Below are 25,595 nucleotides of genomic sequence, written 5' to 3' on the forward strand. Positions count from 1 at the left end.
AGTACATTTTAGAACAAACAAATCTATATTTCAGAGTGTAAATGTCCTTTATCTCTTAACTGATGGCTCCAGAATACGCAGAGCTTGGTGGCTCCTTCTTATCAGAGCCTTGCTGAGCCTATCATCACTTTTAGGAACTACAAGGTGAACTTCGACCTCTGATCCATCTCTTCGCCAAGATATGGATAAGAAACGTAGTTCTCCCCAAAACGACTGATAAATGCAAACTTTTAAAAGCACATATTCATTGAGGAAGAATGGAGTCTGGAAATGAAGACCTGACATCTCCTTTAAAATAACTAAAAATATCAGACGCATTAAACAAAAATAGACATTTCCATCTCTTAATTTAAAGAAGAGTTAAAACAAAAACATTATGAAATTGGTTAAAACAACATTATGCCATTGATTCAATAAATCACAGGCAGACCACATCACATGGAGCAGAATGGACAAATAACAAAGTCAGTAATGACAGTGTCTGTTTCGCATTACGATTAATCGTTGCGTATACAATATAACCACGTTATCAACTCTCTCTCCCCTGTCCTGTTCCAAGAACAACCGTACACGCTGGCATCAATTACCCATCCCAAAATTCGGTTAGCTCTTCTTTTCACAAAGCCCAAACAAAAGCCCATGGCTACACAGAACCACACTGGGGCCGAGGCTAAACGGATTAGCGCCGGGGCTGCTGGGTATCTGGTGAGTGTCAGCGATTGCCTGGCTGGGGTTTTGAGTTTTGCGACTGCATGTTCGACGGACTGGAGTTTGGGAGAGAATTCAAGCATTTGCCTGCTGATTTGATTTAGCGAGGGCAATCGGTCGGGTAGTTTCTCTGATTTATAGCTTCCTGCTTCCCTTTTTGCTTCTTATGTTGCCCTCTCACATACTGTATTAAACCATTGGTGGAAGAGGGCACTCGGACTGAGCAAAACATACACGCGTCGCACACTTCTCAGTGGCCACTAAACACTAGGTCAGCGCTAACAGTGTTTACTTGACCCGTTTAATCTCACTGGTTGCTTTTTTTACTCCCTTCTAGAAGCTTTAATGTGTTGCTGTTGGTTTAAGGCAAGAAATGCAACTTTGTAATGAAGAAATATCATTTTTGATGAAAATGTATCAATGTTACATATTTAGATTAGTTTACATATGTCCTGCTTGTACATCTAGAAGATGTAAAGGGTGTACATTTGTTAACAGTCATAATTTTAATCATAACACACTGTCATAATTGAAAAGGACTTCAGCTAAGATTTCTTCCTGCACTTTCTGTTATCCTAGTATAAATCCTAGTTTAACCAAAATAATACAGTTATCAAATTTTGTAAGTTTTACAGTATTTAACTGTAATGTGAACAGTATTTTACCGTAGGACCAATGCTATCACACTGCAATTCATAACTTTTTACATTTAGTGGCTAATTCGTATCATACAATCTCATTTATACAGTTTAGTATGATTTGCTCATCCCACAATGACGGTTGGACTTAGGGGTGGGGTTAGGTGCTACATCTCCTTTTAAAAACTGTACATTTTCTATGACTAAACTCGAAGAGTTTATACAAATTAGCCACTAAATTGACAAAACGTAAAGTATTTACATTTCCTCGTGAGATCAGGCTGGTAGGACAGTTATGCAGTACTGTATTTTTTACAGTAAAAATTGTGAAAATCCCTAAATATTTTACAGTAAAGATATGCAATACTGTAAATGCACATACAGCAAGATAAATGGTGCTGTAATTGATTTACAGTACACTCAAAAAATACTTTTGCTGCTTGTTAAAGCTACTTATTTAAAATGAGTGGAAGCAACACAAACCTTAACACAAGAAACACAAGTTTTTTGGCGTCAAATTGTTTTATGTTTAATCCACTTAAATTTGCAAAAACGATTAGGTTAACTTAATCAACTGCGTGGAACTCAGCACTTTTTTACAGTGTAAGTTACTGGTAAATTGCTGCCAGTAATTTATTGTAGATTCTTCAGGAAATTTTTTTAATGTGTTAAATGAAAAAATACACTGCAGGTAAATAGGTAAAAAAAAAACTATTGTAATTAAAGTATTTTTTTAATATATTAAAATATATACAAACAAATAAATAATTATTTTATTAAATACATGTGAATTGCTCATTTGCCTACAATCACAACATCTGAACACTGGATGAAGTCGGGTTTTCGTTTACTTTTGACACACTGGAGTCGAAGGTCTTTTTCAGAGGGGATATGGGGAATACCTTTAGAAAATATTACAAATAGACAGAAAAAAAATCATAATGAAATGTTTTAATTAAACCAGAATCTATATGTATGAAGATGTGTCCCTCGGTACAAACCTTCAGAATATAGAAATCAATAAATCTAGTGTATGTAAGTGCTGCTTAAAAAATGAAAATTGAGAGCAAGGAGACATTAAGTTAGAAAACCTTTAAAATAAACATGTTTTGTAATTGAAATCTGCAGACAAAAATTACAAGAAAAGACACACTTACAGTAAATGTGTATTCAAACATTTTCTTTCCATTAGATAAACAGAAGATAGAAAAAAGAAAACACTGTATGGGAAGCCAAAAAGTACAAAAATGTCAAAATTGACAAGTAAACGTCCATTAGAAACCATGTTTTTTTCTGCAGGGTCTCGCCTTGAATATGCAGAAATGCTTCTCACACTGCACTTTAACAAGCTCCCCAATGTTTTTTTGGCAGACGGGAATGGAGACTTCTCCACACATACAATATCATTTATTTCTGTCCGGGTCAGATAATGGTGGGCTTTGACGGTGCCACCCGCAGTCTGAGAGGACAGTGGAGATGAAAGCTGGCATGCTGCTAACCTTTGTGTTGCAGAGAGATGATTCTCCTAATTGCTTGTGACTGCACGAATAGCCATAGAGGCAACTGCTGTCCCGGGAACCGTATTAGGGGGCATCCAGTGCTGTTGTGCCCACACACACACACAGTCCCATACAAAAGACCCTCAGAGACAGAGAGATACTAGAGTGGCCATTGTGTAGAATCGCTGTGATTCAGAAAGGGTTTCCAACATTCGCTGTGATTTGACTCTTATAGATGATAGACATCAAATATCATATTTTGATAATATGTACTACTAATATTTTAGAGTATGCATTAAACATAAAAATGAAGAAATAATCACATTGTTGTAGGTATACCAAAAATCTAAACCAAAACGAATAAATCAATGAATCAATGAATGAATGGATGCATGGATGGATGGATGGATGAACGGATAGATGAATAAATGGATAAATTCTAATGGTTTTTAGTGATCTTAATGATCTTAAGTGTTTTTAGAGATTAGTGATCCCACACTAATACTAAATGCCATCAGTGTTGGAGAAAGTTACTTTTGAAAGTAATGCATTACAATATTGAGTTACTCTCTAAAAATTAAGTTGCATTACTTTTTCATACTTGCCTGAGGCTTGATCTCTTTTAGAATGTTTAGGGTATTTTTCTTTTTTGAAATAGAGGAGCTCTGCATTTAACAACACACTTTATAACCAACAACTTCCTTTACCTTTGAAAAAAAAAAATAATAAATTGAATGTTATGGCGACGTGGTGGCGCAGTAGGTAGTGCTGTTGCCTCACAGCAAGAGGGCCGCTGGTTGGAGCCTCGGCTGGGTCAGTTGGCATTTCTGTGTGGAGTTTCACCTCGTTCGCATGGGTTTCCTCCGGGTGCTCCGGTGTCCCCCACAAGTTCAAAGAAATGCGCTATAAAGGTGAAATGGGTATATGCTCAGCTGGAAGGACATCCATTGCATAAAACATATGCTGGATAAGGTGGCGGTTCATTCCACAGATTAATAAAGGGACCAAGCCTAAAAAGAAAATGAATGAATGAATGAATAATGTTACCTTCAGATACATGCCAGATATACAGATTAATGAAAGTTAAAAGCAATGTGTTTGCTACGTTTGTATTTTTGCCTTATTAGTTAAGTAACATCACTGTCCATTGAGACAATCCCCTTTTCTTCCATGTGAGCAAAATAATGAGAATACTTCCATCACAGAAATGAAAGGTTCTGCCATCTTGATTTTTGTCTGTTCCCGCGGGAAGCTCATTCTCTCACTGAGTGTGATTAAACGTGATTACACTATTTTTAATTCAGCAAACTTTTTTAAAAGCGAATTAATTAATCTAAAAAGTAACTCCAGATACATTTTTTAACAAGTAACTCAAATATTATTACTTATTTTTTAAAAGTAATGCGCCACTTTACGTGTTACTTAGTAAAAGTAATATTTTTACGTAACTCATGTTACTTGTAAAGCGTTACCTCCAACACTGTTGGGAGGCATTGGAAAAAATGTTTGTTTTGTTTTGTTTAGTTTTTTGTTTTGTTTTGTTTTTTAGTTTTGTTTAGTTTTGTTTGTTTTTAATGGTGTTGTAGTATGTAGAGTACATTCATGATTGTATTGTGTGTCTGAAATAAAATGCAAATCAAGCAAAAATCAGTGATTTATTTTAATTATTTGGCCTGACATGTTTGACTGACTGACTATTCCAAAATATTTTAAATCTTTCTTAAAGTAAAATATATTTTGTAATATAAATATAAAATGCCCACAAATTACAAATTTAAAATATTATATAAGTCAATGAAAAATAATTTCAATGTCTATTATCACACCTTCAGAATCTTATTCCGGCCCATTTCTAAAAGATACCTTAAAATGTACTATAGGGTTAGAGTGAGGGTTGGGTTTAGGATTAGTTGCATGTTATTATACATAATTCATTGTAATTAATATAGTGTAATGAACACCTTAAAATAAAGTGATAGCAAATATTATTTAACCAACATTAATATCTAATATAATGCCAGTAATATCATACCGGCATTGCCTAAAATGGACACCTTAAAATATAGGTCTACACATTTGGCACAACATGAAGAAATTCATTCTCATTTCCACCCCAACTCTCCTCATTATCTTCTACATTCAATTAACAAACTCTAATTATTTGGCCAATTGAATCTGATGGCTAACCTGTCCAGTGTTTCTTATGGGCATAAAAGCAATGGGTGGTCCAATCCTGGCCTTCTAAAAGCCCTCTTTATTTCCATTCACAGCTGTCCTCACCGCAGCCTGCTGTCCGCCATATCAAGCAGCTGGCCTTCAGAGTCACTAAGCCTCTGGTTTTTAGGGTATATGTGACATCAAGGCATCGGCGCAAAAGGCCTAATCACGTTAACATCCAGCACCAGACGCCCCGCTCATCTGACTAATCAAAGAGAAGGGCTCGTTCAGAAAGAAGAGAGCACTGTATGAGGTACTTCCTATCTGCAGCTCTTATCTGTTCATCCCTGTACAGCACCTAGGCAGTGTGCACTTAATGTGGCCTGGAATCACTCACTGGCATAAAAACACATTACCTGGAATGCTCGGTAATGGGGGAGGATTTGCATGACCGAGATATGGCTGCTTTTCTAAAGGCAACACAGCTGTAAATGGTTTTATAGCATGCATATTGATCATTTGCATTTAAGGTATTAAGTCATTAGGTGTTACATTAATGAATTATAATTCTACATTATAAGTCAACAGCTTTAGATAATTATATAAAAAACATATATAGCGGTATGAGTGAAATAAACTATTTTACAGATTAGGTAGAGGTTTAGAAGTAGAGTCAAATGTTCATATTTGTTTTATTCTATACATTTTTGAGGACATTTCTTCCTAATTTTAAATATTAGAAAAAATTCCTTCCCTTATTTCTTTCTTTCTTTTTTTCTTCTTTCTTTCTTTTTTAAGAACAAATACAATTTTAAGAATGAAAAATGACAGAAAAATTCTTATTTTATAATTAGAGCTAGCCATTACCTAATTACACATTTTAAATTATTATTTATCATATTCATAATATTAGTAAGATATTTACAGATTTATTAGGTTATGACTTTGAGTAAAGTTATGACATTTCTTTCACATTTCAAATAAAATGGTTGTCATTTAAATAATTCTTTCTTTATTTCTACAATTTAAGAACAAATACACATTTTAAATTATTATTAATTTATAATATTAATTATATTTTATATAAATATCAGCCATTTCATATCAAAGTTGATATTTAGCCACACCACATTGGTGTTTCATAACATCTAGTTTTTGTGAGGTGGGTTGTTAGCCCAATGCTCAATCCCCAACCTGGAGGACCAGGACATACACACATACACTATGGACAGTTTCACTATTCTCTATTCTCTAAAACCCACGCAATCACGGGGAGAAAATGCAGACTCCACAAAGAAATGCCAGGGGCTCAAACCAGCGGTCTTCTTGCTGTGAGGTGACAGCGCTACCCACTGTGCCACCATGTCGCCCTCATACTTTGCCACTGTCCTTCAGATCACCAGGTTTAAGCAATTTGTCAACAAGATTTTTGTTTAATTTAAAGCATAATATCATTTTATATAATAATACATTGTGAAATATTAAGATACAAACTATTTTAAGGTGTCTTTTTTACAGTCATTTTTCATTTAACTCAAGTATTATTAATTATTTACATATACAGTTGAAGTCAGAATTATTAAATCCCCTTTGAATTTTCTTTCTTTCTTTTTTTTTTTTTTTCAAATATTTCCCAAATGATGTTTAACAGAGGAAGGAAATATTCACAGTATGTCTGATAATAATTTTACTTCTTGGGAAAGTCTTACTTGTTTTATTTCGGCTAGAATAAAAGAAACATTTAATAAAACATAAAAAAAAAGCATTTTAAGGTCAAAATTATTAGCCTCTTTAAGCTATTTTTTTTTTCAAAAGTCTACAGAACAAACAATCTTAAAATACCTTGCCTAATTACCATATTCTGTGTAGTTAACCTAATTAACCTAGTTAAGCCTTTAAATGTCACTTTAAGCTGTATAGAAGTGTCTTGAAAAATATCTAAAATATCATTTACTGTCATCATGTCAAAGGTAAAAGTAAGTTATTATAAATGAGTTATTAAAACTATTATGTTTAGAAATGTGTTGAAAAAAAAAACAAGACTTGAGGGAAAAAAATAAACGGGTCTAACAATACAGGGGGTTAATTAATTCAGACTTCAACTGTACTATATGGTTAGGGTAAGGATGAGAGTTGGGTTTGGGATTAGTTGTATAATTATGCATAATCCATTGTAATTATGATAAGTTCATGGAACATGTGTAACAAGAACACCTTTAAATAAGATGTTACTAAACATTTCATCCATATTAAAACGTTAAAGTAGACATGCTATTCTATATTTAAAATAGGTAAATATGTAAACAGGTAAGCAATCTTAAAATGACTAACATTCTAAAATACCCAAGCAAGTAACTATTAAAACTCCAAAACCTTTTAGCTAATTTTTGACTTAATTTCCTAGTTATTGCCTAATAATACATTAAAATGCAATCTGATTTCAAGTCATAATCATTTAATTAAGGAATTAATTCAGTTAAAATTCAGTTGTATATTTTGAAACTATATGTTAACAAAGTAGCTATAAGAAATCCATCATTTTCTCAATGTTCAATTTAATTTATTAACTAACATTTACTAATGAGTCTTTAATGTGAAGTGTTATAATAATTTAGCATTTAATTTAAAACATTTGTTTCCATTAAAGCAACATAGAAAGTATTTTTGTTAGTATATCTTTTAAAGTAACATTTAAGTCAACATAATAATAATACTGCATATACTACAATAAAAGCTTCAACAAATAATTGTAACAAGAAAATATGATATACTCATAAGCATTATTGCAATCATTTAAAAATGTAAAATCAATTAATTTTAACAATGACAATATATATATATATATATATATATATATATATATATATATATATATATATATATATATATATATATATATATATATATATAAAGAAGGAGAGTATTATAAAATAAAATAAGGAGCTAGTTAATAGTTTATTGACCTAAAAGTCTTAGTTAATGGTGTGCTAATAGCGTGAACTATACATTAAAATAATAATAAGAAATTAACATAAGATATTAAAAATATAGAGTACTAAAAATAATTGTTCTTAGTTCAGTCATCAGTTTACAGCGTAGACAGCATTCCAGCATGAACACTTATCAGAGAGTTTGTCAGCAGTAGTCATTTCAGCAGAGAGCTCAGATTGGCCCTATCCTGGTGGTGAACGATGTCCATAATGTTAAGCACAACAAATGACAAAAGCATCCAGGCGCGCACAGCATCAGCAAAGGGGTCAGGGAAGGTAAGAGGGAGAAAAAAAAAAGAGGCCCTCCATGACATATCTACTGTGGGAAACGGGCTGCAGAGATAACTGAGCTTTAGTGTTTCATCTCTGCTTCATCCCATACACATTATCACTGACCTTTCACCCGTCAATAGAGAAATGCACTGCCGTAAATCTCTTCATCCAGAGCTATAAAAGTGCAGGATATTCAAATGATGCGAACAGCGTTGAAACAGGAAAGTATAGGAAAAAAAAAAATATATATATATATATAAGTGTGACATTGCAGGTGAGCAGGGTAAAAATAAATGAAAAAATGTTTATTACTATACTTGCCCAGTTTACACTTTTTATTATATAATTTATTTGTTTCTTTATTTTTATTATTATTTGTGGTTTTTGTGTTGGGGGAGGTTTTAGAGTCTTTTTACAGAGGAAATGTTGGGATTTGTTTTTATTTCAAAATTTTAAAACATTGTAAATGGTCAGAAGAAAAAAAAACATTTTTTTTTGTTTGTTTTATAAATTGTATTTAATTAACCCGTATACAAATCTCTTATAATCAATATGACTTGTTTGGCAAATCACTTGCTTAACATTCAAGTTCATATTTGCATTTCACTGATATAAAAATACATTGAATTTATGTACATATAGTTGATTGTTGCACAGTTGATGCTTTACATTATGCATTATTATGTACCTTACATTAGTTGAAATTTAGTTCAAATATATTTATTTATTTTATTTTTGGTTTTTTTTATTATTTTTTATTGATTGATTTATATGTATTTATTTATTTATTTGCTTAATGATATATTATATGTTTGCTTATTTGTTTGTAATTTAAGTTTTGTTTGTTTATTTTTAATGATATATTTTTGTTTATTTATTGCTATTGTTTAGGTTTTTAGGGGGTCAGGTTTTAGAGTAAATGTTTTTACAGAGGAAATATTATGATTCAATATTATTTCAAAATTCAGAAAATATTGCAAACTAACAGAATAATAATAATAATAATAATAATAATAATAATAATAATAATAATAATAATAATAATAATAATAATAATAATAATAAAAAATTGTTTTATAAATTGTATTTAATTAACCTATATAAAAATCTCTTATAATCAATATGACTTGTTTAGCAAATCACTTGCTTAACATTCAAGTTCATATTTGAATTTCACTGATATAATAATACATTGAATTTAAGTACATATATTTGATTGTTGTCCTGCTGATTGATTACATTATGCATTATTATATACCTAAGCATTGGTTGAAATTAGGTACAAGTTTATTTTATTTTATTTATTTGCTTAATAATATGTGAAATGTTTGCTTATTTATTTGTAATTTTATCTTTTTGTTTGTTTGTATTTTATTATATAATTTATTTGTTTAGGCGAGGCAGTGGCGCAGTAGATAGTGCTGTTGCCTCACAGCAAGAAGGTCGCTGGGTTGCTGGTTCGAACCTCGGCTCAGTTGGCGTTTCTGTGTGGAGTTTGCATGTTCTCCCTGCCTTCGCGTGGGTTTCCTTCGGGTGCTCTGGTTTCCCCCACAGTCCAAAGACATGCGGTACAGGTGAATTGGGTAGGCTAAATTGTCCGTAGTCTATGAGTGTGTGTGTGTGAATGTGGATGTTTCCCAGAGATGGGTTGCGGCTGGAAGGGCATCCGCTATGTTAAAACTTGCTGGATAAGTTGGTGGCTCATTCCGCTCTAGCGACCCCGGATTAATAAAGGGACTAAGCCGTCAAGAAAATGAATGAATGAATGAATTTATTTGTTTATTTATTGCTATTATTATTTGTTATTTGTTTTTTGTTTTGGTGTCGAGGAGGTTTTACAGTCAAAGTTTTTACAGAGGAAATATTGGTATTCATTTTTATTTCAAAAATCAGAAAACATTGCAAATGGACAGGAGAAAACATTTTTTTATAGTTTTATAAAAAAAATCTTATAAAAATCTCATATAATTAATAGCACTTGTTAAGCAAATCACTTGTTTAACATATAAGTTTATATTTAAACTTTACTGATATAAAAATATTGCATTGAATTTATGCACATATATGCAACATATATTTTAAAATATTGCCAAAATATGGCCCGTTTATTTATATATTTATATTAACTTTGAACCAAAAGAATTAAAAATATGTACATATATGTTCAAATATATTTACTATAACTTTATATGCATACTTTATGTGGAAATCATATTATTTATAACAGTATCACTCTGTAAAATCATTATTAAATTAAATACAAATATGAATAAAACATAAGTTTGATTTATGTCGTGAACACTGCAATTGAAAATTTGTGGCTCAATACAATTTTTTTAAGTAAACAACATGATAAAGTGTGACAACAGAAAGATGTTACATTTTATTTTGGATGCTTTCTTTAAATAGAATGAAAAAACACAGCAAAAACTCTAAATCTTGCCTTAGAGTGTCTTACCTTAATATTAATATGTATCTATAAGATATCACAGGGCCAGTTTGACTTTCTCCTCATGTGGAAAAGTCTCTCCCTCTCTTTCCTGCCTGCTAAAAGGAAAGAATGCTGGAGATGGAGAAACACTTGATTAACCTTAGTCAAAGCGGACACGGTTACAACTGAGAGGACACGCAGCCACAGGAAATCCCACATAACCGCTAGCATACACAGCACACAGCGATAAAGAAAAAATGTGATAGCTAGATTGTTTTAGTCTTTGGTCTAATGAGACAGCTTTCCATGAAAAATGAGCCCACAGTGAGGCTTCTGTTAATTGGTACATAATTAGAGAATGAAATATATGCATTATTGACTCTTTCCAGATTGCACAAGTATGCCTCACTGCACTCCAAGGCCAGTCTCAATACGAATGACTATGATGTTTTATGTTAGTATTCAATAAATAAATTTCAAACAACTTCTTTTTTTCTGCTGTATGAGACCATATATATACTAAAAGTACCTTTTTGTTTTAGAAAAAACATTGTAAGAAAATTATATTTTAACAGAGATGTTCACCATAACGCCATTGAAGAGTCAAATTTTCAATCATCATTTTGTTTTTTTCTTAATATGAACAACTTGCTAATAACCTTTTTGAATAATACTTTTAAAAAGCATTTACACAATGAAAAGTTTCTCTGCATTTAAAGATGAAGTGTAAAAAATGACTTGAATGTTTTTAGATTACATCGTGAAACCTTTGCGAGTTGCATTCTGCTCTGCTTTTAATATCGAAAATGTAACTTTTATTAACATTCTTAGTCATTCAATCAACATTTTTACAGTAAAAAAAATTGGGTGACGATATCTAATTTTAATATCATAAAATGTCAGTAAAAGTCGCTTTTCAACACATTTCAACATCAACAGCTGTCAGAGCAGAGATCAAGGTATCATAATGCAATTTAAAAGGATACATAAAAAGGAGAACACTCTCAAATTCTACTTAGAATGGTTAATGAACAGATAAATATATACACACAACTATGCAATGTTTACTTTAGGTCTCATGTATTTGGTCCATAAGCATTCCACAGTACCGTTGTGCGTCTTTACAGAAGTGAGAGAGTCAACCATAGGTCTGACAAGCATAATGCAGAATTTTAGATTTTTTATTTTGCAAATTCATGTTGTCTTCTGCAGCAACTTGTCTAAAAACACTAATTATTTACATTGTTTACTATTTATATTCTAGAACATCAAAAAGGATGTAGTGTTTTAACTACTGGCCTAGGGACATAGGGAATCTGCGGGCACAGTAAACCACAGATTTCCGCAGATTTTTAGCCCATTGAGTCTATTTTTTTTCACTTGTTTAAATTTATATTTTTATTCAGTTTTTAAATTAATTTCAGTAAAAGTATTGCCTAATATGTGTTTGTTTGATTTATTTACAATACAATTTGTAAAGTCATATTTTCTGTCTTTTAGTTCATACTGTATCATATGATAGACTTGCTGTGTTTACCAAATAAGTGGATTTAGATGGATTTAGATTGTAAACATTAAATAAAAGTTAAAAAGCTATCATTTTTATTTCATATATTAAGTTTTTAGTTATGATACTCCTAAAATAATTCCGCATAAATCCACAGATTTCTTACAAAATTCTCAGAAGAAATAGCAAAAAAATGTCAGCAGATACTGTCTGGCCCTGTTACCTGTCTGTTATACTGACTTATTTGTACTTAAAAAGTACATGTTCTCCATCATCATATTTTAAATTCCTAATCCCTCCCTGTACCTAAACCTAACTAATGTCTTAATAGTTTTTCTTAGGCAAAAATCAAAGTTAATTTTACCTTAAAGTGGGACTCTGTGTTGTTTACCTATCCATTTTGGCATTCATTGGATTAAAAAAATGAATATTAAAATAGTTTTTTATTTGTAAAACAGAAAAAAAGTATGGATCTGCATAAAGGTGATTAAATGATGAAAGAAATTCAATGGGGTACATGCACAAAGACTTTTAATTTACATTTGCTTCTTGTGAACTGTCATGCTAATATAAAACCATCGCTTTCAAGATCTGTTTTTTTATCATTATTCTTCACTGCCTGATTGAGATACCAATATAAAGTGGGTCTCAGACCAGATGAGAATCACCGCATTAAATTACATTCTTTTGTTTAAAGGGTCTTTTATTTTGTTTTATGCTTGAGCAACTAAATGAACTCTATCTTGAAGTCTATTTTAAATCAAATACATTGTCGATGCTCTTAAAGGAACCTTATGAGATTGAAAATAGCCCCATCAACCTTTCACTCGAAGTTTATCAGTGGCTGAAAAACACTTGTCGTGTATATATATTGTGTATGTGTATGTGTTCCTTTAAACACAAACAGTAATTAAGCTTAAAGGTTGAAAAGTCAAAGCTGAGGACAACTGGTAAGACGCAAAACATACTCTCTTTATTATTGCGAAGGCAGGTAAAAATGCCCTGGCCTCACTCGTTCAAATGCTTGGATGGGTTTTATTTCAGTTAATGAGGTGTGAAGCCTTACTCTGAGTGTGTGTGTGTGTGTGTGTGTGTGTGTGTGTGTGTGTGTGTGTGTGTGTGTGTGTGTGTGTGTGTGTGTGTGTGTGTGTGGTGCTGCCCATAAACCAAAAGTGAGAAACAGCTTGTTTGGTAGGAATTAAGGGTTTACATTTTCCTTTTTCCACCCACTGTATGATTGTCTCCTTCTAATGTAAAGTAAATTTGACGCAGTAATGGTTCCTCAAATACACCATTGCTGTTTGGTTTATATGTTACATTAAACATTCACCAAGGAATTTAAATTTTACTCCTTAAGTATGATTTCAAAAGCATCAGCTTGTTTTCCGAAGCCTCAACGTGTCTATTTTAAGAACGTACATCGCTCTCAGTGGTTGATTAGTTGCCCGGCCCCTCTTTTTGTCATCTCATGCCTGTCTATGTCTCGCAGACATGGGGCCCCTTAGCAATGCAGCCATTAACTAAGGTCATTACAGAGAGAGGCTTTGTCATTAAGACCACATGGGTTTTCAGTAAGTCGCTCTAATGACTTTTTGCATTTCTATTCAGTTTGTCATCATATTCCATGGATTTTCCTTCACTATTGATAGCTTCATGGGTTTTTACAAATCTGAAGTACCACCTTTAAGTATCTAGAGAGGTGTCTGGGTCAATGTCATCCTCTCAGACAAACATCCTTTTAGCGGCTCTTTGAATAAAGCATGGCTATTGTTCTGCATTGACAGCACATACTTGAAGCTGTCAGTCAAAGTGTCGCGCAAGGCGTATTGACGAACACAGAGGTTGCGTTATCGCTGAGAGTAATAAATCGGATGCCGTTTAATGTACGGGTATTTCAAGTATTTTTACAGCTATGTAATCGGTGTGACAGAAACTGCCAGAGCTGTTATGACATGGGAAAGTTGCCTTACCACCCAGGTGCTAACACCCTTTTGAGCGGCTCTGCTTAGCATTGGCTTCTCCTCCAAAGCTTTCAACAGTGCTGTGTTACTTTACAGACTTGCAAAGGCCTCTGGGAGATGTAGTCCTGCAGAAAGCCCAACAGAATCCTAGTGCAACATTTAGCAGAGTTTAGCCTTGAGCGCAATCCCAGGCTGGAAAGCACAACAGATTCCTCGCGTTCATTGTAGCCAAGCTGGTAAATGCAAAAGCGCCATCTGTTTTTTTTCAATGAATGCCAAAAGTAACCCAAGGGGATGGGCAAAGGCTGTGATTGGGTCGGCACCCTGTTGCTTCAGAGGCCTGGTCTCTGTATCAAACGACGCCATGCTGGAGGAAAAGAGCCATGGCACTGGGGATACATGTTGTGGAGGCAGTGACCTGGATGTGTGTCAGTAGGGAGTGTGGTTTATCTCCTCTCTATTTGTCATTCGCTCTTTTCCTTTTTCTATCACTCCTCCCCCATTTCAAAAGGGCAGTTTTGTTTCCCTCCTCTTGTTTTTCCATGAAATCACTCTTCTGTCACCAGATCCTAGCCATCGTACGCAGCTCAATTGTCTCGGCGGACGTCGCACAATGAGTTCCTTGTCCCCTTTGATGCTTTTGTCTCGAGTGAGTGTTGAAACAAAAGCAGTGGGACTTTTAAAAATGTACGCCTATGTTCATTTTCATACTTAATGTCTTGTTTGAAAAGGTGAGAGAAGAACCTGAAAACTGTATTGGAGGAAAAGTAGAGATGCTCAGCATATATGAGTACACTGCTCACAAATCTCTCCATTATTATTTTAAATCTTTACAATGTTATATTTTTTCATATTTATCAGTCAGTACTGAAGCCAAATCTGGAGCTTTTCTAACAAAATAACTCACAATAATGGTTCAAAAATGTTGGTGCAATAGCTTATTGGTTAGTCCGCCGACATACGGTGCAGTAGAACGTCAGGGCATCCCAAGTTCGAATCCTGGCTTGAGGACATTTCCCTACCCTACCCCTCTCTCTATCTCCAACTTAGCTGCCTGTCTCAACACTGTCCTATCTAATATAGGCCAAAAATATTTTTTAAACAATAATGGTTCAAAAATTAGTACACCCAAATGTATATGTTATAGAAAAATATTAAATACAATTTCTATTTCTAAAGATGTTCTGACTGAAATATTATTTGAATAAATCTGTTTAAATAATATGTTTTGTTCTAATACACCATATTCACTGAGAAATGGATAAAAGTATACATTTTTAAAATGGGGTGTACTCAATTATGCTGAGCACTGTACTTTACTGTGCAAATGACTTCCAGTGACACCTAAAGTTCTGCAGTGATTCTAAAAAAGAACAATTTAGGATTCCTAAAATAACTATTTGTTTCTTGATGTAAAGAAGATTTAATTATCCGAATAACCTTTTCATTGAATGTTCATCATGGAATCGTCATGTCATTAAAGAACCTTTATTTATTGATCTTTTAATAGCACTTAAGTATTTTACAGGAGGCTCAAATATGCCTTATTTATACCCGTAAAAACAAGAAAGAGTGAATGTGTGTGACAAACAGTTGCTTATTTTCTAAAATAAAAATAAAATTTTATTTTTTAATAATGCTATAAATCAAGGTTGCCACTTTGAACAGCATAAGTAAAACAATAACCAGTTTCAAAAAAATAGTCTGAAAAATGTTCAGTAAATTAAAGTCATATGCTGGCTTTGGCTTTATCACTGGTTGCTGCCACGTCAAATAAAGTCACATTTATTTCTGTAGTGCTTAATACTATACAGATTGTATCAAAGCAGCTTCATAAAAAATTGTGTGGAAAAAGAAAAGGACAATACTATCAATTATGGAAACTATGGAGATGGTTTAGACTCTGAAAGACAACAGGAACTGCATGTACTCTGTACACACCAGTCTATTATACTGTAGATAATGGCTTTTTATTTGACTGCATATAATCTTATTCCTCATCCCTAATCCTTTCCAATACCGAAAGGTAACTCATGCCTCAACTATGCCAAAAGTCATTGTTGATGGTTTGTTAATAGTGAGAATTGTACCTAAAAGTATGCGTGACTGTATGTTGTTAACCAGTTCACTTTGACAATCATTGGACCCCCAAAAAAAAAAAAAAAAACAGATGTTAAAATAGTTTTTATGCGTGCCGTAGGGGGAAATTTTTTTTTTTTTAAACTTTTAATTTTCAAGTATTTCCGGTGAACTGTCGTGTTACTATAAAACCACCGCGTTTGAGATCTGGTTTCTTTAAAATCATTAATCTTCAATGCCTGATTGAGACACCAATATAAAGTGGGTCTCAGACCAGACAAGAAGTACTGCATTAAATTACATTCCTGCATTTTAATGATCTTTTATTTCATTTTATGCTTCAACAACTAAATTAATGTCTAAGTAAAGTTTAACTGATTATATTTTAATTCAATTGCTTTATCGATGATATAAAAGAAACCTATTAAATAGCCACATCAACCTTTCAAGGAGGTTTATCAATGGTTGCAAGACACTTGTCGTACACATAGCTTATTGTGTTTGTGTGTGTTCCTTCCAATACAAACAATAACTAAACTTAAAGGTTGAAAAGTCAGTACTGTACTATACTACCAATTATGAAAACTATGGAGACAGTTCAGACTCTAAAAGACAACAGGAATTGCATGTGCTCTGTCCATATGTACAGTAAACAATACATGTTTATAAAAGAAATAGTTAAGTAAAGGGTAAAAGTTGCTTTCTTTTAAATAGTCAGATTACAAAGTAAGTACAGTGACTATACTCAAATACTTTACAACGTTGGAGTGCACCTCAAAAGGCCTCCCGGATTTACAACTCACAGTGTACGGTCTTGGAGGCCATTTTATACTTGATTCCACCAAAAAAAAAAAAAAAAACTAAACTTAGTGCTTTCTTAACCACTAGGCGGTCAAGGCCCATAAAAGCCTAACAGTCTCTGTTGTGGCTGTTGGTGGTCTGTCTTGTTCCCTGGCCTTTAGATGGCAGAGGGGGCCTTTTTGACTGTCTGTGTGTAAGTGTGTGTGTGTGTGTGTGTGTGTGTGTGTGTGTGTGTGTGTGTGTGTGTGTGTGTGTGTGTGTGTGTGTGTGTGTGTGTGTGTGTGTGTGTGTGTGTGTGTGTGTGTGTGTGTGTGTGTGTGTGTGTGTGTGTGTGTGGACGCAGGGTCGTCTGAGAGAGAAAAACATCAAAAGGCAACATAATCCAGGTACAGGACTTCACTTTTAACTTTTCAGCAGCTAGTGTCTGAAGCGGCTATAAAACTGTGGTCGATGAGATGAGAAGCATGATTGATGCTAAGCGCAGCTTGATTGCTAAGAGATTTAGCTGCCTGTTTGTAATATGCTGAAAATATAGCCTAGCAGGTTAGTTGGTACTTTGTCTAATTCACAGTTGTATCTTCAGTGTCTGGATGAAGGATTCCGAGAAATGACCACACTTGAGGTAGTTGATGCTGCATACATTTAGCATTCATATGAGTATTTAGCATGGGTTGTTGATGTACCTTTTTTTTATCTTTTAATGACTTATCATTTACTTTTTGACTTTCTGTTTGTTTGTTGTTAATTTAACAGTTGTATATTGTACAGTTGAATAAGATGGAGGAGTATGTGGCCACCTCTATTCTTCACAAGTTTTATCCACTTTCATTGCACCCTCAAGGTATGAGTTTCTTGGCACAACGTTTCCGGTAAGTATATAAGTCTTGTTGGAAAGGGCATATAAAGGGAGCTGTGAGGGAGAAGGGAAAAAATGAAAAAACATACTTCAGAGGCTTCTCAGGCTTTTTCATAATCTTTATTATGCGAAGTAATAGAAAATGAATGTCTTTGAATCATTCAGACTGATGTGCCACAGGAGAAGCTTATAGTTTAAGGGAATGTGACTGCATAACATCCCGTTTTATTTTTCTCTTTCAGTGTCATTCACATGCAAGTGGTTTTATGGTGACCCTATTTTAGTTTGATCCAGTTTAGAGGAAGAAAGACAGCACTTAAAAGGCTAGTCCACTAAACCATAAGCTTGAAGGGTTTTTTATCTCCACCTAGTGGTTAACAGGACATAATGCTGGACAGAGTGCTTCGCGAAACGTTTTCAGAAGATTTTCAGTACAGCAGTATGAATGAAAAGCGCTTTTAAATATCTTCTGGTAGACCTATACACATATTACACCAAATATGTATTAATGTTTCGCCAAAATAAATACGTTTTTTATTATTAAAATGTTTATTTATTGCATTATGAATTTATTATAAAAATAGGCTATATAATTTGTGCAATGGGAAATCGGTTATTGTTGTTTTAGGAAATTATATTTTTGTCTTTCTTTCGTTTAATTGTGTTAATAGCTATGATCGATTATTAATCAATTAAATATATTAAAATAAAATAAACATCAATAATTTTGTAGGCTACTGCTCGTCTACATCTTCGAGACTCAAGATATGTATGACTAGAAAGAAGATACGAATAAATTACCACAAATATAACCGCGTATGCTTATTATTTGACAAATAACTCAGCATAAAAACAAGCATGAATTCCGTTAAAATAAATATAAGTTTCCAAGACATGAAATTGATTAATTGCTTTTGATTTTTTTTTAATCCACGAATTCCGGACTACTTTACCCTCCTCCGGTAAAGAGCACTAATGTCGCAATTTATAATTTCCATAATTCTCCCACAGATTAGGTCATTTTTGCTTGAGCATTTCATTTTTTATGTTATCCTAGTAGTGTCGTCTCTTTTTCTTCTACAATTGCACGCGCACGTAAAGCACTTTCATGAAAACATTTTTGAAAACGTGATTATGGACTAATTTTATTTTGTTCATATTTAATAAACATTAATTTTCTATGTTAATTTGTGTATCGTTCGTATACCAGCATTTAGGGTATCAAAACCTTATATGATTGTGCTATCCATGCTACATTAAAGACATTTTTTTCCCCTGTTCGAATCATTTTTAGCCACCTTTATCGTAGGTCTGCGGTATCATCAGCGATTATAGAATGATCTTGTAGTCTTCATCTTTGTTGATAAATGTTTTCGACAAGCCACTCTTGACATTCTTACTCAATATCCTCGATGAAGCTGTAAAAGAGAGAGCTGGAGCTGCAGCAGAACTGCTCTTTCTCAGTGCACAGGATCACTCTCACTGCCCAGCAATGATGGATAGATGCCCACTCCAAACTTCTTCACTTCGCATCGTGTCCCAAATATAGATTTGGACGTTACAAAAAAAATGATGGAAATGTGGCCAGTTGGGCTTTTCTGGAAATCATGAGCAGTTAATTATAGATCACCCCTAACATTCCGTGTAAACAATTTATGACGTAGACCTATAAAGTAATGAGTAATATAAATAAACTACTTTCAAACTTCACTCCTTTGTAATTAATTATAGCTTAATAATAATTGTTAACTAACAAGTTTTCTTATATATATATATATATATATATATATATATATATATATATATATATATATATATATATATATATATATATATATATATATTCTGTCCAGTTTGTGATAAAGAGCATGACAAATCCTTTAATAAATATCCTACTATATATAACTAATGTTCATGTCGAATAGGATGACAGTAATCGGGATCAAACGTGAAAGAGAAATAATTTTAAAAGCCATGTGTCGTTATTGGCGCTCTGTCCTCTGAAGCCATTATGAATGTGCTTTGCGTGTATAATCCACACACACCTTCGAGTTTTATTAACTTGGTTTCTTTTTTACAACGTAGTAATGTGTGAAAATAGGGAGGGTAGTCAATTAAGACTAGAAACAAATTTGCACTGAATAACTCTGATGATGACGATAATAACAACAACAACAACAATAATAATAATAATAATAATAATAATAATAATAATAATAATAATTATTATTATTATTATTATTAGTAGTAGTAGTAGTAGTAGTAGTAGTAGTAGTAGTAATAATAATAATAATAATAATAATAATAATAATAATAATAATAATAATTTAAAAAATCAGCAGCAGTAATTAACTATTTTTTACTACAAAACAATGACAAATGTAAATGAAATGGCCAATCTGAAATTTGCGCGCTGATATTAGCGGATGAGATAAGAATAATTGTGATCATCAACTTGATGAGAAAATTGGTTATAAAGCTGTTAGATTAAATCCTTATTATAGGCACAAAATTGAAGGCTGAGATTAGGCAGATAACACAGTAAACAATGATGCATCAAGCTTGCGCAGTCTTTTGATTCAGAAACAAAGGAATTCGAATGCAATGACAGAATCAAACACTAAGGTTGTTTGTATCAAAATAACTGTGGCGATCTTCCAGACAGTGGACCTGCGAGTGTAGTGTGTTTTTCCAGCAATGTTGCCACCAGAGATCAAACAGTTTGACACCGGCGCAATGAGCGCAGCTTATGAAGGGGATCCGAGTGCTGTGTTGGGTGCTGGCTGGGGAAATGTTATGATCTTGTAATTACGGGTCTTGGACAGATGCATTATCCAGGCTCAGCGTTGGAGCCACTGGATATTATTGTAGCCAGAGAGCCGGAGGGCCAGACACCTACCATCGACGAGAGGGGCTGACCCTGCTGGCCCTGCACCGTGGCTCCCCGCGCCATATTGCACATTTAAGCACCAGGGTTTTCCAAGTTCACCGGCTTTGTTGATTAACAGGCCAGCTTTGAGGGGAGATGATGTCTGCATTCTCCAAACGAGTTCCCGGTGAGGTCATGCTGATCTGGGTCGTGGGGCACGTGGGAATATGCAAACGGATCCATAGAACGTGTTTTGTTTTATGTTGTCACCTTTAGCATTTAGCCAAGTCTCAAACAATTGGTATTTTTAAAGATCTTATGCTTTAAATTCAAGTTGTGATACTAATAACAGACTAAAAGTAGGCTATAGTTTTATAAGGCTGCAAACGATTTAACAAATACAATATACATATGCTATTTTTTTTTCTTCTTACACTGTAAAAAATGCATGGTTATAGGCTACACATGCCATTCATGTTGTTCCAACATGAATCGATTAAGTTAAGTTCTCAAATTTCAAAATAATTTAACAATATAGCCAATGAAAAATTATTTTTAATTGATTTTTATTCTAGAATGTATATCCTTTGACATTTCAATTAAAAATATTGTCGTCATTTTAAGACAGTTTCGCTCGAACTAACGTTTCAATTGTGATGTTTCAATGGTTATTCTTATAAATATTGATTTCTTAACTCATATATTGTAAAAACATCAGTATTGTGTTTTTGTATTTAAATTTTTTTTAAATTTTTTTTGTATTTTATATTTTGAATGATATTTTTCATGCTAAAAAAGAAAAAAATAGATGTTTGAAATAAAAGCCCTCTGTATCTTAATACAAATGATTAAAACACATAGAAAACGCATTAAATCCAACTGCAACTTTTCAAGTTTCAATATATAGGCTATTATAAAGATTATGTGATCATTTATTTGTTAATTTGTATGTAATTACGTATAATCATTCGCTTTTAGTGATAGAGATAAAACGAGGAAATATACCAAGATCTAAGGACTTTGGTGACATGGTGTTAACACCTCTCAAGCCTTTGCTGATTGTCATCTTCTGGTAATACGGGTGCCCTAAAACAATAAGAAATAAGACAACATTATCCTAATTAAATATTTAATTATTTTTTTATCACTCACCTTATTAAAGACTGTATATTTGGGTTATTCATTGTGCAGATAATAGAGCCATTCTGTTCATTCACATCCACAAGACAACGAGAAGCAGTTAAGCATGAAAGCCAGTGCAGTTATAAGATGACATGCCCTATATATGAATGTCTTCCATCGGTTCTGCGGTCCTGGAATAACTCTTTTCTTAATCCCTCAAGTGTCAGACACCGGCAAATGTCAAGCGTCCTATATGGCATGATGTGACAGTGGACAGCCCCTGTCAAAGAGATACGGCCTCGTGCAAAAACAAACCATAAAACAAACTTCTGCGATCACGGCCACGGTAATATTTTAGACGGTTTCAATAACTCTACTTGCCAAGTGAAGAGCGCTGTTCCTCCGTGACTGCATGAAAAACTCACCTCGGACAGGTAGAGGAACTGCTCTCGGCAGCGTTTGATGCTTTTTGGGATGATTGTGGCACAAGCTAACAGCTGTAGCACACCTGTGGAGAACTGTGCGATGGACAGAGTTCGTGAAGGCCGTTTATGGTGTGAATGACAGAAGACTCTATCTGCGCATCACCGGCTTGAGACAGGCAACATGCTCAGCTCATTACTGTTATCTTGGATAAGATCTTAGGATGTGCTCTCATAAATAAGAAAAGGTTTGATCAAAGGGACATATGTTTAGAGATATAGCCTAGTCCATATTGTCTTTAGACTGTATTTATTTATGTAGGCCTATTGTCTTCGTTTAATAAAAAAATATATATATATTTTCCATTATTTTCACTTTTTCCCCGTTTTAGCCGATTTGGTTTGGAACAGTGAATCTTCAATTTTTTTTTACATTTATATGTGCAAATGTTACATTATTTATTTTTACCTACATAGGCTTATTGATCATTTTTTCGCAAATGGAAATGAGGCTGTGAGGGAGAGATCTGTTTAATATAAGGTCAATTTAATGTGGCACCGTGCAAAAGGAAATGCTGCAGTTACAGGCGCGTCCATCAGCAGTTGATTTAATATACGGGGTCGAATTCCTGCATCCAAATGAGCATATCTAAAAAGAGGAGGTTAGGCATTTTAATAAGCTAAAACGTGGCCTATACATTAAATCCTGTTTTGTATTAATTTTAGAAGGATTACCCGGCTGGAACACAGGCACGTATATATATATATATATATATATATATATATATATATATATATATATATATATATATATATATATATATATATATATATATATATATATACACACACACACACACACACACACACACACACACACACACACACACACACACACACACACACACACTATAACACGTTTCTGATGGGCTAATGATTGCAGCAGCCAATCTAAGTCGTGTAGATTAGTCACAGCTAAATTTAGCCCACGTTTAAAAGGCTCCTTAACTATAAACTGCAGATAATCCGCGAGAGATATATTTAGCAGCTTCAGTGATTATAACAGCAGTTTTATTGAACTATTTATTTATTTTTATTTTCTTGCAAAACAGTTAATGTGAAATGTGCTGTTTGTTCGAACTGCTTAGTTAAAATGAGTTGAAATAACACCATTCTCGTGTTTTTTTTATGATTAATTCACTTGTGTTCAATTGTTTTGTGCAGCCTACGTTAACTTTCCTTTATGTTGTCCCGATCGTGTGGAACCCATTTTTTACAGCGTATTTGTCTGTAAGACCCGAGCAGTTCATCAAAAAAAAAATCTAATAATCTAGCATAACGATGACACTCTCAAAAATAAACAGAGCTTTCACTGCGATTAACTAAAATGATCACTCTCAGAAACAAAGGTAAGAGCTGTCACTGGGGGGTTACTTGTTCAAAAGGTACGCATTTGTAACTAAGGGGTTCATAGACCTCATGGGTACATTTTAGTACCTAAAACCTAAAATGTAAATTTTTTTACATTTTAGTAACTAAAATGTAAAAAAGTGCATCTCTTGAAATGGTACTAACAAATACATTTGAAGTACCAATATGGACCCTTAAATACAAATGTACCTTTTAAAAGGTACCACCACAGTGACAGCTCTTGTACCTTTATTTCTGGGAGTGATTTATTTATTTATTTATTTTATTTGCATATTCTGCCATATCATATAATGACCTCATAGATTTTTTGACAACATTGTATAAGAAAGAAAAAGGCTATTCTTGAATGTATAAAATATACTTTTGAAATCGGTTTAGGAAGGTAGATATGTCTGACCCCGTTAAGATACCAGCAAACCAGCATAGTCTGGTACACTTTTTCTCAGCAAAAAAAAAAAAAAAAGTCATTCGTTGTATTGTCTTAACGTTGACATATGACTAAGGAAGTCAATCAAGCTATATAATCACTCACTCCGAAATTCTTGATTATTTAGTACAGAAAGCTGAATTGCGTTTGAGGTGACGGTGGGGGGTGGTTTGCAGGAAGCAATTATAGAAACAGGGGCACTGCCGTCCTCAACGCAGGGTCTGGGTTATACCTGAATTATAGAGGAGGACACCTCAGAGAACCAGCCTAAACAACCTGCCGTCACTACACAGAACAGCTACAACTCCACATCCATATTTGTATTGTTTACATTTTTTTAACTCATAAAGGTGTGGGCTACGTGCAAATTAGAACGAGATCATAAAGAATATACAACACGGGAAAATAGCAAGACTATCAAGAGCAAGACTATTGAAACCAGAGTTTGAAATCAAATTAATTTACGCGAAACAAATTTAGACAATATCCAGAGTAAAACGGAGCTTAAAACTGAATAAAACGACATATTGCTTTAATTGTGACCTTCATTGGATCTGCATTAATGACCCTGCCTTTCACCACACAAAAATGTTCATATTGATCCACTTCAAAGACAGCGGTTGTGTGTCTAACTGGTATTTTCCATGCCCCCGACAATAAACGTTTATATTAAACTAAAACCAAAAATCCAATTACAGAAGACATTTGATATAAAACCGGAGACCTTTTGGGTTGGCAGTTGTGGTTCTTTTTTGTTTTTTTTGGAGCATCATTATGTTTGGCATAATGTGGACGAACTGAGTGAGAAAAACACTATTAAATACTCCGCATCACGTCCCATGATGAGAAGCTTTTCCAAAATAATAACAAGAAAACATGCAGGATATACGTGATGTCGTGCAGATCAGCTTCTGCTTCCAAATTAGTATTATAGGCTAACCTAATGTCTTTTATAATTTCCCATTGAGTTTTAAGCGCATTTTAAAAAGTTGTAATAATCATTTTTTTATTTTGTTTTTGTAGTATCGATTTGTTGTATTGTGTTGTTTTTTTTATTTAATTTGTTCAAACAGCATACACCTCATCAAAACTTAAAATAAATGTAAAAAAAGTTAAATGATAAAATAGATAGGCCTATTTAAAGACATATATCCCAAAAAATAGGCCAATATCGATTCGTGTAGTGATGCATAATTAAAGACACAATTATTGTGTCGCCATAATCCTACAATCAAATCGGGCTACGTGTAATTTATTTAATCGTATTATTTGGAAAGCTATTGTCACCATCTCTGTCATCACAAACGTGTCAAAAACTCAAGGTCTTTGCGTTTTCTCCGCGGTGTCAGGTTGACCAGACGCAATTTCAGGCGTCAGAAAGGCTCGCGCTGTTGCTGAGCCGGTTATATTGATGAAATGCAGTC

At 33.5% G+C, this 25,595-nt stretch overlaps 1 protein-coding gene across 22 annotated transcripts in view; it reads left to right on the plus strand.

The window, feature by feature from the left end:
- The window catches only part of cep44 (centrosomal protein 44), a 207,433-nt gene that overhangs the window by 150,598 nt on the left and 31,240 nt on the right, over positions 1-25,595 (plus strand). For 17 of the 22 annotated variants that reach the window (XM_073949142.1, XM_073949133.1, XM_073949141.1 and 14 more), the window contains one exon: positions 5,116-5,315. Coding sequence is in view for 1 of the 22 variants with exons in the window: in XM_068220855.2 (XP_068076956.1) it covers positions 20,926-20,956 (31 nt within the window). In the remaining 21 variants the exon portion in view is untranslated. Of the gene's footprint in view, positions 1-5,115; positions 5,316-20,675; positions 20,957-25,595 lie in introns of those variants that run through there. The other 5 variants (XM_068220854.2, XM_073949147.1, XM_068220855.2 and 2 more) reach the window with 4 other exon arrangements.

The sequence above is a fragment of the Danio rerio genome, chromosome 1, assembly GCF_049306965.1.
Source record: "Danio rerio strain Tuebingen ecotype United States chromosome 1, GRCz12tu, whole genome shotgun sequence".
NCBI lineage: Eukaryota > Metazoa > Chordata > Actinopteri > Cypriniformes > Danionidae > Danio > Danio rerio.